The following is a 14,536-nucleotide window of genomic DNA, read 5'->3' on the forward strand; positions in this document are numbered from 1 at the left end:
TGAAGTGCATTGTGTACACACCACAAAGACACTTGGCAAGCCGGAAGCACTCTGACCACAACACGGGGTGCGGCTCGGGAAGCTGGGAGCACTCCAACCAGAACATGGAGTGCAGCTCTGGGGTCTCACAACACCTTCCATGGTGAGAGCTCAGTGAGCATTCATTGTTCACAGGGATTACTTATCATATCAAAAGTTTCCTAAATGAGAGGGACCTGGGTCATGGTTCTCTCCCAACAACCTCTGGAAGCAGTAGGTTTGGCTTATGATTTTCAGAGGCACAGGTAGGGAATTACCTGGGTCAACTTACCTTTGCAAAATAAGCTCAATGAAGCTGTCTGTGACTAAACTGATTGTGTCTGTTCCGGGACTTTTCAAGATTTGTCTCTGTTTGTTTTGGATTTTAACAGAGGGGCCCCCACCCCAGCTTTGTCCTCCACCTGGGACAGGACCAGGCTTCTCCCTTCCAGAGCCAGGGGCACTGTTCTGGGCTTGCCTTTGCAACTGTGAGCTGGGGCTTTAGCTGGGCACTGTTCCCCAGGCCCCCAGGGCCTTGAAGCCCTTCACCTCGAGGCCCTGGGCCAAAGCTGTTTATCACCATTCCTATAGAGGAGAAATAATTCTCTTTATCCACTTGTCTTTTTTTTTTTTTAAGATTTTATTTATTTATTTGAGAGAGCATGAGCAGAGGGGAGGGGTAGGAGAGGGTGAAGCAGGCTCCCCATTGAGCAGGGAGCCCGATGTGGAGCTCCATCCCAGGACCCTGAGATCACAACCTGAGCCAAGGCAGATGCTTGACAGAGTGAGTCACCCAGGCGCCCCTCTTTACCCACTTCTTGATCAAAAAAGAGAAATCAAAGGACAGATGGGGATGTCCCTGGAGGGGGCAATGCCAACTGCCCTTTCCTCACTCGTGGGCCTGCGTGCCCTGGACAGGGAGGTGTGCCCTGCAACCCGTCCACTCCCCCTTGGTTAGTCCCCTGTCCCCTGGCACGCGAACTCCAGCAGGACTCCCCTGGGGGAGCTCCCCGTGCCCAAGGCAGGCTCCGGCTGGGACCACCCCTGGGGACGGCGAGGTCTCCCGAAGGCTCCGATGGGGCTGAGGGGATGAGCACGAGGCCGTCGGGGAAGTGGGGGCTCCAGAGGAGAGTATCGCGGCCAGGGCGCGCTCTTGTGAGAAATGGGGGTGCTACCGGGTGGGATCACTCAGCGGGGATGACTGTCATCACGGGGGGGGGGGTCGCGCACGACACCTGCGGGCACAGGTGCAGCCTTCGGCCTAGCACAGGCGGGGCGGCGGGGCGTTAGCTCCGGAGCCCCGGGGTTCCGGGCTCCGCGGGCGAGGGGCGGGGCCCAGCGAGGGGCGGGGCCGAGAGCTGGGCGGGGCGGCAGCGGGCGGTGGCGCGCGGTGGGCGGGGCGGCGGGCGGGCCCGGCGGCTGCGCGCGGTGGGCGGGGCGGCGTGACGCGAGCCGACGCCGATCCCGGAAGCGGTGTCAGATGCTGGGGAGCCGGGCGGGCGGGCTGGCGGCGGGCGGCGGGGGGGACTTGTTGTTCTTCGCGAAGTCGGAGCCCCAGAGCGCGGCGGAGGCGGCGGCCGAGGGGGAGCGCGAGAGTGAGCGCGAGCGCGAGGAGAGCGCGTGCCCGCGAGGAGCCGCCGCGCGCCCGCGCCCCCCGCGCGACGCCAGGTGAGGAGCGGCCGCGCGGGGCTGGGCCGGGCCGGGCGGGCCGGGTTGGGGGCCGGGGGCGGGGCGGGGGCGGGTCGGGGCCCGCGCGCCGCTGAGTCACGGCCGCCTCGGACCCGCGGCCAAGTTGGGCGGGACCCCGAGACCCCGGCCCGCGCACCTGCCGTCAGGTGCCGTGCCGCGAGCGCGCCGCGCGGGCCGGGGCTCTTCTTTCTGAGGCCCGGGAGAGCGCCCCAGGGCCGCCCCGAGCCCGAGCGGGAGGCGGTGGGCCCCGGGAGGGGTGCGCTGGGGGAGCCCGGGGCGTGCCTGCGGGCCCGGCGCCCCCTGTCGAGCCCTTCCTACCTGCTTTGCCTTCAGCCCCGGGAGATCCCCTCCGAGGCGGGAAGGCGGGGGAGAAAATAAACGGCCACGTGCAGGGGAGCGCGTGGTCGCACAGGGCCGACCCGGCCGGTGCTGCCCTGCTTGGCGGTAGCTTCCCACCCGCGCTCGGGGGGAGGGGGCGGGAGGGCCAGGACGAAGGGACTCATGACCGATGTCACGTTCGGAGCAGCTGACCTGCCAGGGGTTCCCCGGAGGGAGGCCTTGGTGTGGAAGCTTTGGGTGGGGAGGGGGACAGGGCGAACGTGTCACTTCCCCTAAACCCCACGGCCTGCAGTCTCATCTTTCTCATCTGCGAATGGGGGTCTCCATGTCTTCCAAGTCCAACTGCAGGTTCTTCTGTGGCCCTGCTGAGTTGGGGAGACAGTGTGTCAGTCCGCCGGCTTCCGCACGCGTCCCCGGGAGCCTCGGGGTACCCCGGGCATGCTTCGCTCTCCACCTAGCTCTGAGGTGCAGCAGCTCGCTTTGCTTTCTGTCTCATGGTGTTCTCGCTCGCCACGTGTTGTGGAGTCTTCACAAAGCAGAACACAGTCGTGGAGCAGTTGGTGTTTCGGGTTGCTGGAAGTTCCCTGCTCTCTGTCCTGCGTTAATGATTATGCTTTCTGTTTACCTTTCACACTGCTCTCGTGGCCCGGCACAAATGCTTAACCGCTGAATGAATTGTTAGTGCGGAAGATCCCCACACTCAGCCACCTTCCCTCGCCAGGCGCCTGGCCTCAGGACGCTCCCAGGGCTTGTGCACCCATGCCCCGCACAGCAGATAGAATGGGTGCGTTCCCGAGCCAGTGTGGCTTGGCCGCGTGGCCACCCTCCCCTTTCCCCCTTATTGGCATTGGCGCGGTTTTGCTGTTCCAGCCCTCACTGCACAGGTATCTTGATAGAGCACAGCTGTGTGCCAGGCGGGCTGGGCCATCTCCAAGCACCCTGCCTTCTGGGGTGGGGCTTTTGAAAGTGTCAGTTGAAGCGGGTGGGAGGGGTCTGGGAAGTTGAAGGTGGGCTCTGCAGGTGGGTGAGGCACACCTACAGCCTCTGTTGCATTGTGGGTAGCTGACACCTTTGGGAGAACTTCCCTCCCTGGGCAGCCCAGTAAAAATGTTTGAGTTTGAGCTCATTGGGGGGGGGGGGCGTCTGCTTTTAGAACTTAACACTGATCCTTTTGTGATTCCAAAATAAAGTTTCCTAACTCAAAAACACAAAGCAAAGCTTCTCTTTGGAGCACATTTGCCTTCGGTGCTTGAACGTAGCTGGACTTTGAGGGACGTGTTCCAAGTTCAGCCCCACTCAAGGTGGTTGCTAAAAATGGGAGTTGAATCGGGGCTACTCCGGGAAGTCGTTTCCGGGGCTTGCTGCGTTCCAGCCCTGTCTCCAGGGCCCGGCTGAGTGAGGTCGCCTTCCCGACCCATCGTTCTCCCTCCATGTGCCCGCGGCCCCACATGCTTTCACTCTTCGGGCTCCGAGAGCTGGAGAGTCTGTTTCCCTCCCATGCGGTGGCGAAGTCCTGCCTGCGTCCTGGCTGCCGCTGAGTCTAAAGGTTCCTGGAGTGGACTTTCTGGCTTTAGGGTCCAGTCCACACGGGAAATGGAACCAGGGCAGCTGTGAGCGCTCTCTGTGTGGCGGCTCCTCAGAGCAGTAAACAGTGACTCACCCTCCCCTCTGCTCTCCGCCTCCCTGCTCCCTGCCGATGGAAGATGCACTGCTCCCGTGTTTACTTTTGCTTTTTGTAAGTCACAGACTCGTCATGTTTCCTCTTTCTTGCAGTTTCAGGAAATTGAAAGTGTTGTCTTGAAATCATAGAATTTTAGAACAGGTAGAAATAAATGTAGGGAATCATGCAATACACACCCCCCCACCCCACCCCCACCTTAGATGAGGACGCCAAGCCTGAAGCCTCCTCACCTTGCCCGTATCTGGGGTGTGGGGTAGCACGCTGCTTGCTTTTCTGTGCTGCCTGGGGGCTGCCCTGGACGAGGGGGGCTGGAGAGGTCCTGAGCTGGAGCGCCCCCGACCCCTCCCTTCAGTGCAGTGCTGACACGCGTGCTTAGGCGGCATGCCTCTCACTTGCTGTGAGTTGAGGGGAGCGGGTATCGTTAAGAATGTCCCCTGCCCTCCATCCAGCAAGGGAAGCAAAGCTCGGAAAGAAAGACCAGGACCAAGTCTTGGGCTCAGCCCTTGATGTGTTCTTGTGAGAGGGTGCCCGTCTGCCACAGGGAGGGCAGGAGGGGGCTTTCTGGTGAAGCCAGGGTTGGGGGAAGAAGGTGGGAGCCAGCACTGGTTGCAGAGGCTCTAGAAGCCAGAGGTGGTGCCCTGAAGGCGACAGGTGGTCAGGGGAGTGAGGTGCTCAGGAGCGCCTGCAGGCGGGGGGTTCTACCCACCTCGGGGCTACATTTGAGGGAGCAAGGCCCAGAGGGAAGCAGCCAAGGCCTGAGCCAGGTAGTGCCGGAGGGCTGGGGCATCTGCAGGGAGACGGGCTGAGGCTAGCTGGCCCGGCTCAGCAGGTGGACTTGGAAGGAGAGGTGAGGCATTGGGGGTGATTTCTGCATGAGTGGCGTGATGGGTCATCACCTGAGCTGGAGACACAGGAGGAGGGCAGGTGTGGGGACAGGGTGCATCTCTGGGGCCTGTCCGGCACGCAGGCTGTGTAACTTTGGCTGGATGTGGAGGTTGGCGCTGGCCAAACCCCTGGGCAGCTATGGAGCCAGCAGAGCCCCAGAGGGCACCTGGAGACAGGAGGACCACCCAGAGGGGTACCGGGGGAGTGAGGGGCCAGGGCGTGGCCAGGGAGGTGAGGCGTTCAGCCTGCTGTCAGCCTAGCAGCCGCCTGAGTCACCTCTGAACAGAGCCAGGATGACACAGCTTCCTCGAACTGCAAACGCAAGGTGACCAGACGTCCTCCAAGCCAGGCAGACAGTCATGTCTTGCCGGAGGGCGGCCAGCCAGGGCCAGCCTGCAGCCTGGGTGTGGGCCGGGCTGGTGGGGTGCACCCCCACGTGGAGGGGAGTTGGGTGGGAGGTACGAGCCCTCCTGCTCCTGGGACCTGTCTTCAGTTGGGTGAGGCATCAGCTTGGGGGGCAAGCTGGCTGTGTTACCCCGTGCTCGTGGGACAGTTGCCTCCTGTGTCGGCCCCACTGTGCAGTCAGCTGGGGAGGCACTCAGCTTTGGGTCCCCTGTGAGAAGGGCCCCGGCCCCCCAGGACAGAGGCGGTCACATCACGGTGGCTTCTGGCTTTGGGGTTTGCAGCCGTCAGGGTGAGTCAGATGCTGTTCTGCTGCGTGGAGCGGAGATCTGCTCCGGGACAGAACCCCTTTCCTCCCTTCCTGTTTTCCTCCTGCCCTTCCCCCTCTCCTTGGATCTGACCCCCTCGGAGACCTGGGAGAGCGGGCATGGAACAATTGGCTGGGAGGGCTGGAGGGGGCAGGCATGGGGAGTGGCAGTCGCCTTCAGTCCACACCGAACAGGAACAAGAGTTTTTTTGAGAGCCCACCCTGCTGGGTGCCAGCTTCGGCTTCCTGTGCATGTGAAGCTCACGGTGTAAGCTAGTCTCACCGAGGTAAGGGTTAGAGCCCCATCAGACTCCAGAAGCCCTTTTTCTGTGATCTAGGGCTGTTTGGGTGGGGCCATTGTGTCCATCAGCCCCCTGGCTTTACTGGGGGAGCAAATGTTCCCCTGCCCCGAACCTGGGTCCAGCCCAGCGAGGGCTAGAGCGCCCTGGAGATGGCCCGGGCCGTGAGTCACCGCAGATGAGCTCAGACAGTGGGCAAGCAGTAGGTGTTTGCTGGCAGATGGAGGGTCTGAGGTCCTGGCCTCCAAGTTCGCCTGCCCCTGGAAGGGCCGTGCTGGACTGTTGAACCTGGACAACCTGCCCTGTTCTTTGTGGGGCCCGGAAGGGAGGGCCTCCCCCGCTCCCTAACTTGTTCCCAGCGATGCCGTCCCCAGAGTTGACTCCCATCTAGGCCGCTGGTACATTGTTTTTTCTTTTAGGGCAGTCTTTCCCTTGACTTTAGATGCACGCCAGGATGAATTGTCTGGCTTTGGGTTGAAAACCAGCCTCTTCAGCTCGGAAAGCAGTCCCCTGAAAGGTGTTCCAAGCTCTGAGTGCTGACCGTGCAGCCCGTCTTGAGGTCTGCGGGAGCATCATGGCTCTCGCTCGGATGGGAGGTTCACACCCGCCTTCCTTCCGGGGTCCCCGCCTGGCTCTGGCGGCGGAGCGGCTCGGTGCCCTTACTGGAATTCGGAAAAGCCCGCAGAGAGAGCGTGCGTGCGTGGCGGAGGTGTTGTTAGCGGGCGCTGGTGGGATGCGGTGCCGCAGGGGTGTGCGTGGGTCCTGAGCTGCGGCGGGTGCGGTGATGCCGGTGTCCTGCCTGCAGGGAGGGGGCAGGGGAGGCCGCCTCGCCGGCCTCGATCTCTAGCCCCTGCTGGGGTCCAGCCCGAGACCAGAAAGCACTTCCTCCGTGTGTGCTCTGGTGGCCGAGAGGGTGCCTGAGGTTCGGGGCTTTATAAATACATGGTTTAGGGCAGGTGTTTTCAAATCAGTCGTCGTACCAACTCACACACGTGCGAAACTTCTTTCTGAACCTGTTTTCAAAAGCAAATTGTGGGGTTTTTTGCCTTTCGTGTTTGAAGTGACCTTAGGTCACTGCTGCATGTATCTTGTGTAGCTTAGCAGAGGGGAGTCATGGTGCTGTTTCTATCCATATACTGAGTTTGGGAAAGGCGGCAGTGCCTGGCCAGCTCCGCGCTCCCAGAGCCAGCTCCCTAGACCGGTGGCCGAGTCTGCGTAGTGCCCCTCGGGGCAGCCCGCGGGGTGCCATCAGGGCCGGAGGATGGTCATGCTCTCCAGCAGCTGGTGGAGACTTCCACTGGGTGCCTTGGGGCGAGGGGCAGAGGCCAGGACCTGGTCCACCCGAGGCAGTGGTGTTGTGTCTAAGAGCAGGGGGCCGTGGGATAGCGTCTGCCCCTGCCTGGGACTGGCCCACCTGTCTCTGGGTCTCTGGTTTCTCAGGGGTGTCGTGGTATGGGCCCCAGCCCCCTGTGGGTTGAGTGGAGCCCCAGTCAGGGTCTCTCCTGGCATCACCTGCTTGGCCCAACTGAGGTCTTTGCAAGCTGGACAGAACCTGGGATCCCTGGTTCCAACCCCCTCATTTTCAGAGGAGGAGAGTAAGACCCACAGAGAGCAGAGCTTTACTGGCTTGCTCCCCAACTTTGTCTCAAGGCAGTCATCACCTCCACATGCACTCCCGTTCGCTCTTAGGCCTCATGCCACTCTTGTTGGACAGGAGGCCCGAGAAGAGCAGGGGGTCCTGAGGTCAGACCCAGCGTGGCACCCTCCCACAGAGAGAGGCATCCCTCCTCGCTTGGATCCCAGGTGGGCCCTGGAGCCGCTCTTCTCCCATCTCTGCCGAGGCTCTCATCTGCGTCCTCTCCCCGGAAAGCCAGGCAGGTGGGCAGGGTGTGTGCAGAGCTGGTGGGTACGGGCTTTGGCCCAGTGACCTCAACCCTGCAGACGTAGCCAGTGGACCTTCATGGGGCCAGTACGGAGGGGAGGGGACTGAGCCCGTGGAGTGCTGTGCCCGTTCTGGTTACCTGGACATCCCAGCAAGCACTGTCACAGACGGCAGGTCCCCAGAGGAGGTGTACCTGCCCTGAACGCAGCCCTGTGGCCCTGGGTGCCGGCTGAGCAGGCCCGTCACTGTGGGGGGGGCCCAGAAACCCCTGCTGGTCGGGGTCTGAGTGGAGGTCCCTCCCTTTTCTCATCGGGCGGCGGGCTGGGCGGCCCATGCAGGGTGGGAGGGCCTTAGGTCTGTGGGAATGTGAGCTGCTCGGTCTGTAAACAGCTGTGACTCACCGCACAACTATGCCCCAGCGGCTCCAGGCCCTTGTGCGCTGACGTGTGCTGGAATGACACCCGGCCCGTGGAAAAGTTTCTCATGGCTCTTCCAGCTGCCTGGCTCCTGTTGGCCCTCCAGGTGGTTTCTCTAGCACGGTTTGACCCCAGCACCTGGAGGGAGGGGTGCTTGTTGTGTGCCCCCTCCCCGCCACAGATGCGGGGGTCTGGCTGCTGTCAGGAAGCAGCTCCTGTGTCCCTGCCAGAATCCCTCCATGCTGCTGTGTGTCTGCATGTCTGTCTCGTGCACACCCGTGGGAACCCCCCCTGTGCTGCTGTGTGTCTGCATGTCTGTCTCGTGCACACCCGTGGGGCTTGCAGAGGGGCCTGGAGCCCCCTGAGGGTGTGTCTGGCCCTGGCCCTGCTGCTGCGCCGCTGTCCTGCTGTCTGTCATCCAGCATCAGCGCCCGGGAGTGTGGCTGTGTTGCCAGGGTCGACTCGGGGTCCAGCGGCCTGAGACCCCGGTGCTGAGACCCTCTGGTAGTGGAAGGCAGGCGAGCTTTTGGAGGCAGGAGCAGTGGGGGACAGGTTTAGGCCGTGCTACAGTCGGGGTCCCGCGGCTGTGGGCGAAGGAAGGCATGGTGGAGACACCCACCCGAGTCCCGCTCACCTTCGAGATGGAGGCTTTGGTGAGGCTTCCCTGTGGGGCCCGCCCCCCCTCCCCCACCTTGCGTTTCTCTGATGTTCTCTCTGCTCAGTTCACCTTGCCTGGCGTTTGGAACGTGGACCTTGGTTCCTAACCCCGCGCCAGCAAGTCTAGAGCCCGTTCTCCTCTTGCCCCCCCCCCCCCAGCCGCAGGGGCACACGGGTTTGTTTACTGTCCCACAACCTGTGATGTCTGCACCGGCCTGCCCAAAGCCATTGTTGCTGTGGGCTTCTCTGTTTCCATGACGACCATCAGGGGTTGGCTACTTCCCAAGGTCGCCATGGCAACTATCAGAGGGGAATCATGCTTGGGATGCTTTGGCTGGCTTTTTCATGAATGATTAGAATGTGTGACACAATGCAGACGCGAAAACTAGAAGGGCGGGCAGCGGTGGGGGCTGGCGGGCGCCGGGGACAACTCCCGCCAGACGGTCGATGAGCTCCCCACCTCCCGGATCCTGCCCTGGCCGTTGTAGGGAGACCCCGCCCACCTCGTGGGCCTCAGGTCATGGCTGTGGGGCAGCCCAGGTGGGGGTGGTGATGTCACAGCTGCAGTGCCCTTTGCAGAGGTAGGTCTGCTAGGGAGGGCGGGGCTGGGCCAGGGCGGTGCGGGCTCCACCCGTCCCCCAGAGTGTGCTCCCCCAAGGGGCTCTTCCTCCCTGGAGCCAGGCTAGGTCAGGGGTACTGGGGGCTCCTGCCGGGGCAGGGTGCCGTCCTGGGGGCCAGTGGTGCCCTTCAGGTGCTGGGTGCGGCCGATCTCGGGAGGGGGCTTTACTGCTGCGCACTTTGGCCCTTAAACGTGGCATCCTGCGCCTTGCGGGTGCGAGCGTCTCTGCTCAGAGGGAGAGTCAGAACAGGAAGCAACAGCTGCTCGCGCCAGGGGCCCCCCCAGGTGCTGGTGGCACAGGCCTGGCGGGTGGGGCGGCACGGGACAGCTGTGTGGCTGCCAGGCGCTGGGCCAAGGTGGGTCTGGGTTGCTCCGTGGTCTGATGCTGGGATGGGGGGTGGCCAGCATGCTTACCTTTGGGGAGCCCCTCAGGACTGGCTGGCCCCCATCTTGCTTTCAGGGTGACACGAACGAGGAGCTGAGCCTCCTTGGAGCCTCTCTGCGGTGGGGATGTCCCCGCTTTAGGTCACTTGTGACGGCAGCGGTTCCCGTCCCCTCCTGGCCAGAACCTAACCTTGCTCATTTCTGTGTTCTTGTGTGATTTTCTAGTTCCAATTTCCAAGCCCTTCTGTTCGGGTGACTGTGCCCAGGTTATGACGACTAATCCCAAACCAAACAAGGCGTTAAAGGTAAGCGGGGGTGGGGGTGAGCAGACCCTGTTTCTGTCGCGGTCTCAGGCCTGGAAAGGTCCCTTCTGGCCCCAGTAGCCCCACTTTCCCAGGATTGCCCTGAGTGTGAGGAAGGAAGCCCTGGAAGAGAGTGGGGTGGGGAGGGGGCTGTTGGCTAAAGGATGTGTCACAGAGAGGTGGTGACAGAATTGGGGCTTGCGGCCTTGGGAGACGCCAGCTCCGACGTCTGGGGGGATCACTCCTTGGCAGGGAGCAGTAGGGGTGGATCCCCGCCGGCTAGGATGTGCTGATCACCCCGGCCCCCAGGCGTGGGCAGTGTGGCCTCCGTCCAGTGGAACCACGGGCCAGGCAGCGCATATGAATGGTGGCGCCCTGGCTCCCAGGGTCTGGCTCTGGCTGTCCGCAGTGCGTGCTGCCTCCGTGGGCCTTCCCAGCTTCTGAGGCCGGCAGCGTGTGCTCTTGGGTTGGCTGTCTCATCCTGGGAGCAGAGCTGGGTCTGGCAGGAGAGGGAACGCTCCGTGCATTCCTGGGCCGTGCACGCCCAAGCCCCTTCTGAGGTCCCACTAGGTGTGAGGGGTGTGGAAGGATGGGCTGCCTGTGTCCGTCCTGCCCCGGGCACTGAAGATACACAGCGGGTAGCACACACGTGGGCCACAGTCTTGCAGAGTGTGGGCGGCTGACGGGAACCAGGCGATGGCCGGGTGTAGCCAGTGGCCCCCGTCCAAGAACCGTCTGAGTACGCTGCTGTGTGCGTGGCGTCAGGTGACCCCTCAGTGACCGTTCCCGGTCCGTGATGGAGGAGCGAAGGCCCACGGGCGCAGCAGAGGCCGTGCCGCCCGGTCTTTCTGCTGCCCGGAACCGGGCTCTTGAGCACACAGGCTTTGCCCTGGTGTAGACACAGCGAGCCATCTTCTAGGGTCCCGCTGCGTCAAGGGCCTCCCGCCGCCCATGTGCGTCTCCGCGCTGACCGCTGTGCCGTGGCCCCGCAGGTCAAGAAGGAGGCGGGCGAGAACGGCCCGGCGCTCAGCGATGACGAGCTGGTGTCCATGTCGGTGCGGGAGCTGAACCAGCACCTGCGCGGCCTTAGCAAGGACGAGGTGGTGCGCCTGAAGCAGCGGCGGCGCACGCTCAAAAACCGGGGCTACGCCGCCAGCTGCCGCATCAAGCGCGTGACGCAGAAGGAGGAGCTGGAGCGCCAGCGGGTGGAGCTGCAGCGGGAGGTGGAGAAGCTGGCGCGCGAGAACAGCAGCATGAAGCTGGAGCTCGACGCGCTGCGCTCCAAGTACGAGGCGCTGCAGACCTTCGCCCGCACCGTGGCCCGCGGGCCCGTCACCCCCACCAAGGTGGCCACCACCAGCGTCATCACCATCGTCAAATCCGCCGAGATCTCCTCCACCTCTGTGCCCTTTTCGGCCGCCTCCTAGTGCCCCACCCGGGGTTGGGCCGGAGGGGGGCCGTGGCCAGGGCTGGGGGGTGGGTGGGTGGGGGGCGGGCGGGGGGCACCTCCTGTGTGCCCATCAGAGGGTCCCATGGGGAGCAGACCCCTTAACACCTGAGTCAAGTATGGACTCGCGGCGGGGACGAGGGTGCCGGCTGAAGATGGGGTCTCGTGAGACCGTGTGCTGCACGCCTTCCCACACGCACGCACACGCGCACACGCACACGTACACACCTGGCCTTTCTCTGGGCCCTGCCAGCTCTCTCCAGACTGTCCTTTTCCAGGGGCGTGTGTCTTGCGCCGGGGGTGTCGGGGTGTATGGAGGGAAGGTCCGCAGGAGGTTCCTGGCCCTGTGGCCCAGACGGCGGGGGCTCTGTCTTCCACCCCTCCCGAGAGTGGCCTGCCGTGGCCCACCAGCTGGTGCGGGAACCCTCTCACTGCCCTGAGCTCTGGTGCCGCAGGAGGAACCATTTGTCCCTGGTGACGAAAAGCACCGTGACCCTGCTTGAGCCTTACCGGAGACCGGCGCCCCACGAGGCGGAGGGAGGGAGGGAGGGAGGGAGGGCGGGCTCCCTGAGGGGCTGTGTGCACGTGCACATGTGCTCCGGGGCCCTGGGGGAGTGGCTCAGAATGGCTGGTCACTGGGGGGGCCTCCGGGGTACATGCGGCAGAAAGTTGCATGGGGGTTGGGAACTTTCCTTCCGTTGGAGTGACCCCAGGGAGGTCCCCGCCAAGGAGCGGTAGCTGCTGGGCAGGGAGGGGGCCAGCCAGCCGGGGAGGGTGGAGCCCTGCGCAGGGAGGGGTGGCAGGGCCTGGGGGTGGACACGAGGAAGTTCTGTGTGGAGTAGGGGTGAGTTTGGCAGGGGCCTCAGGAGTGGGCTGTGGTTCTGCTGGAGGGGATGGGTGGAGGGGATGTGGTGACATGGCACAAGGCCGGGACCCGCCTCCTGGGGGCACCTGGGTGGTCTCTTGGTGCAGAGGACAAGGGGACGCAGCCACCTTGGTGCTTAATCCTCGCCTGGAACCTTTACTTGCTCTTTCTGGCACCTGGACCCCCTGATGACCTTGGTGACCCTTGCTGGGGCTTCCCTCCCCTGCGAGCCTCGATCGGGGCTCCCGGCTCCTATGGGCCGACCTTGGACTGCCCCTTCCTGCCCCTGCTGGAGAGAGGCCGGGGTCGTCGGGTCTGGGGGTGGGCAGTGAGCTCCAGCTCCTGGCTTCCTCTTGGCCCTGCCGCTACCACTTAGGGAGACCCCCAGGAAGCCGCAGGCCCCCTGTGCAGGAAGAGGAGGGTTGGGCAGGGCAGATGGCCCCAAGGGCTGAGTCCTGTGTCTGTTGTCAGGAGTGGTGGGGAAAGGTCTGGGGCCCTCCCCCATCATCACCGTGCGGCCTTGGCCTTGGCCTTGTCCTGGTGGAAGGTGAAGGGTCTGGGGTGCTCTGGATCCTTACAGCGCAAAAGGCCCAGTGTGTTAAAAACAAAAAAAAACAAAAAAAACTGTCGATACCATAGCCATGGTAGGTAATCCACATTGGATATCAATAAGGACCATGGGGAAATATTTAAAAGAGAGAAAGTATATATATATATAAAATTATATATACATTTTATCGTACAGATTTTCGTAACTTTTTTCCTGTTTTTACTGTAAATCCCTAATAGAGCAGAGCTGCAGCTGGAGTAGGGTGGGGGTGGGGGCTGGTCGCCCCGGCCCCCGGCTCTGAGGAGGGAGGCCCTGGCTGCTAGCCCGCCGCTTCCCTCTGCGTTCCCCCCTGCCCTGGGGAGCGCCGAGGCCCCACCTGGGGGGACCCAGGGCCAGGGACGGAGACCAGAGCCTCCTTGTGCTTTTCCTTTCAGCTCACTGAGATTCCATTGTCACAGGTTTAATATATGGGTTTTTTTTATTTAAGAGAAAAGGCAAGGACCTCTGTCCCTGGGGCTTGCTCCCCCTGCCTCCTGGGCTTCAGACGCACGGGTCCTTCCTGGGGACGGGGCCTCCCGCTTCCTCGCCTCCGTCGCTCGGCTGTTCCATTTCAATATTTATTTTTGTGCTGCTTTTATCATGGTATAAATTATTGAGAAGCGACCCTACGTCGCGGTCCTCGTCTGTATGACGTGTGCCCCGCGCCTGCCCTGCCCCTCACGGCCACCACCTAATTTATTGCTGTACGTCTCAGCTGTGATGCTTTTGTACCTTTCAATAAAGACTTTTCTGGTTTCACACCCGCCTGGTTTTGTGATTGGCGCTGTGGCCGCCGCCCCCCCATGTCCCAGCCTCCTGACACGGTCGTCCTCGCCTGCAGTGAGTGTCCTAGGTCGCGAGGTCCGTCGGGACAGCTGCGGGCTAGGGAGGGGGTCAGGCAGGTGGAGGCGGCCAGGCTGGATTTCTGAGTGGTGGGCACGATTCCCGAGTGTCCCATTCACCCTGACCGGGAGCCCCCAGCCTTCGGACACAGCCTTCCTCTCCAGCTCAGATGCCCCCCCCCCCAGGCGGTATGTGTCCCAGTCTCAGACCAGGTCCTGCCGCAGGTGGGAAGAGGGACGCTCGGCCTGGGGTGGGGAACAAGGTGCCCAAAGTGGGCCTTCCCGAAAGCTGGAGCCGAGGGCCTGTCAACTCCTCACGGGCCTTCCCCACCCCCCGTCCTTCCAAGGGGCAGACGTGTCAGCACTTGGCCTCAGCCTCTGAAGGAGGGCGGGCTTGCAGGCAAGGTCTTGGGGTTCCCAAGACCTGCCAGCCCTCCTGCCTCACCTCTGCCTGAGCTGATGGGACTGCTCCTGCCCTCACCGTCACTGAGGGGGGCTTCACTGCCAGCCTCTTGGGGTTAGCCTCTGGGGGGCCTGTTTCCTCCCCTTGCAATCCGCCAACTCCTTCTGTGAAATCGGCGGGGAGTGTGCCAGCACCGCGGGGTCGCCATGGCCCCCAGCCAAGCCAGACCTCCCTGAAGCCAGGCCTGCTCCCCCTGTGAGAGCCCCGCGCGGCGGCCCGGTGACCGGAGCTGGCAGCCAGCCCGTGGGTGGGAACTGGGGGAGGCACAGACCCTAGCCCTGTCAGGGCCCCTGGGAAGTTGAAGGGTACCCCCTGCCCCGGCCTGGCCGTCCAGCTCTCTCGGGGCTGCCCCCTTTGATGTGGAGTGCTGGGGCCATTTCGCAGATGAGCGCGCCGAGGCCAGGACGGGTTAGATGAGCTGGCCACTCCTGTCCCCTTGCGGTGGGGCCC

The 14,536-nt window shown here is 63.2% G+C and overlaps 1 protein-coding gene across 7 annotated transcripts; it reads left to right on the top strand.

Annotated features, from left to right (window-relative positions):
- The first annotated feature begins 1,498 nt into the window (after positions 1–1,498).
- MAFK (MAF bZIP transcription factor K) lies at positions 1,499–13,540 on the top strand. Of its 7 annotated transcripts, none has more exons than XM_045813287.2 (3): positions 1,499–1,686; positions 9,804–9,883; positions 10,873–13,540. In XM_045813287.2, the coding sequence occupies exons 2-3, from the start codon at positions 9,848–9,850 to the stop codon at positions 11,305–11,307; spliced, it is 471 nt and encodes a 156-aa protein (XP_045669243.1). In that variant the 5' UTR covers positions 1,499–1,686; positions 9,804–9,847; the 3' UTR covers positions 11,308–13,540. The 7 variants fall into 7 exon arrangements, with proteins under 7 accessions (XP_045669243.1, XP_087722932.1, XP_045669247.1 ...); XM_087866806.1 differs by lacking the exon at positions 1,499–1,686 and adding an exon at positions 3,062–4,937; XM_045813291.2 differs by lacking the exon at positions 1,499–1,686 and adding an exon at positions 4,952–5,109.
- Positions 13,541–14,536: the final 996 nt, after the last annotated feature.

The sequence above is a fragment of the Ursus americanus genome, chromosome 2 (assembly GCF_024610735.1).
Source record: "Ursus americanus isolate L20-20 chromosome 2, mUrsAme1.1.p, whole genome shotgun sequence".
In the NCBI taxonomy this organism is placed as follows: domain Eukaryota; kingdom Metazoa; phylum Chordata; class Mammalia; order Carnivora; family Ursidae; genus Ursus; species Ursus americanus.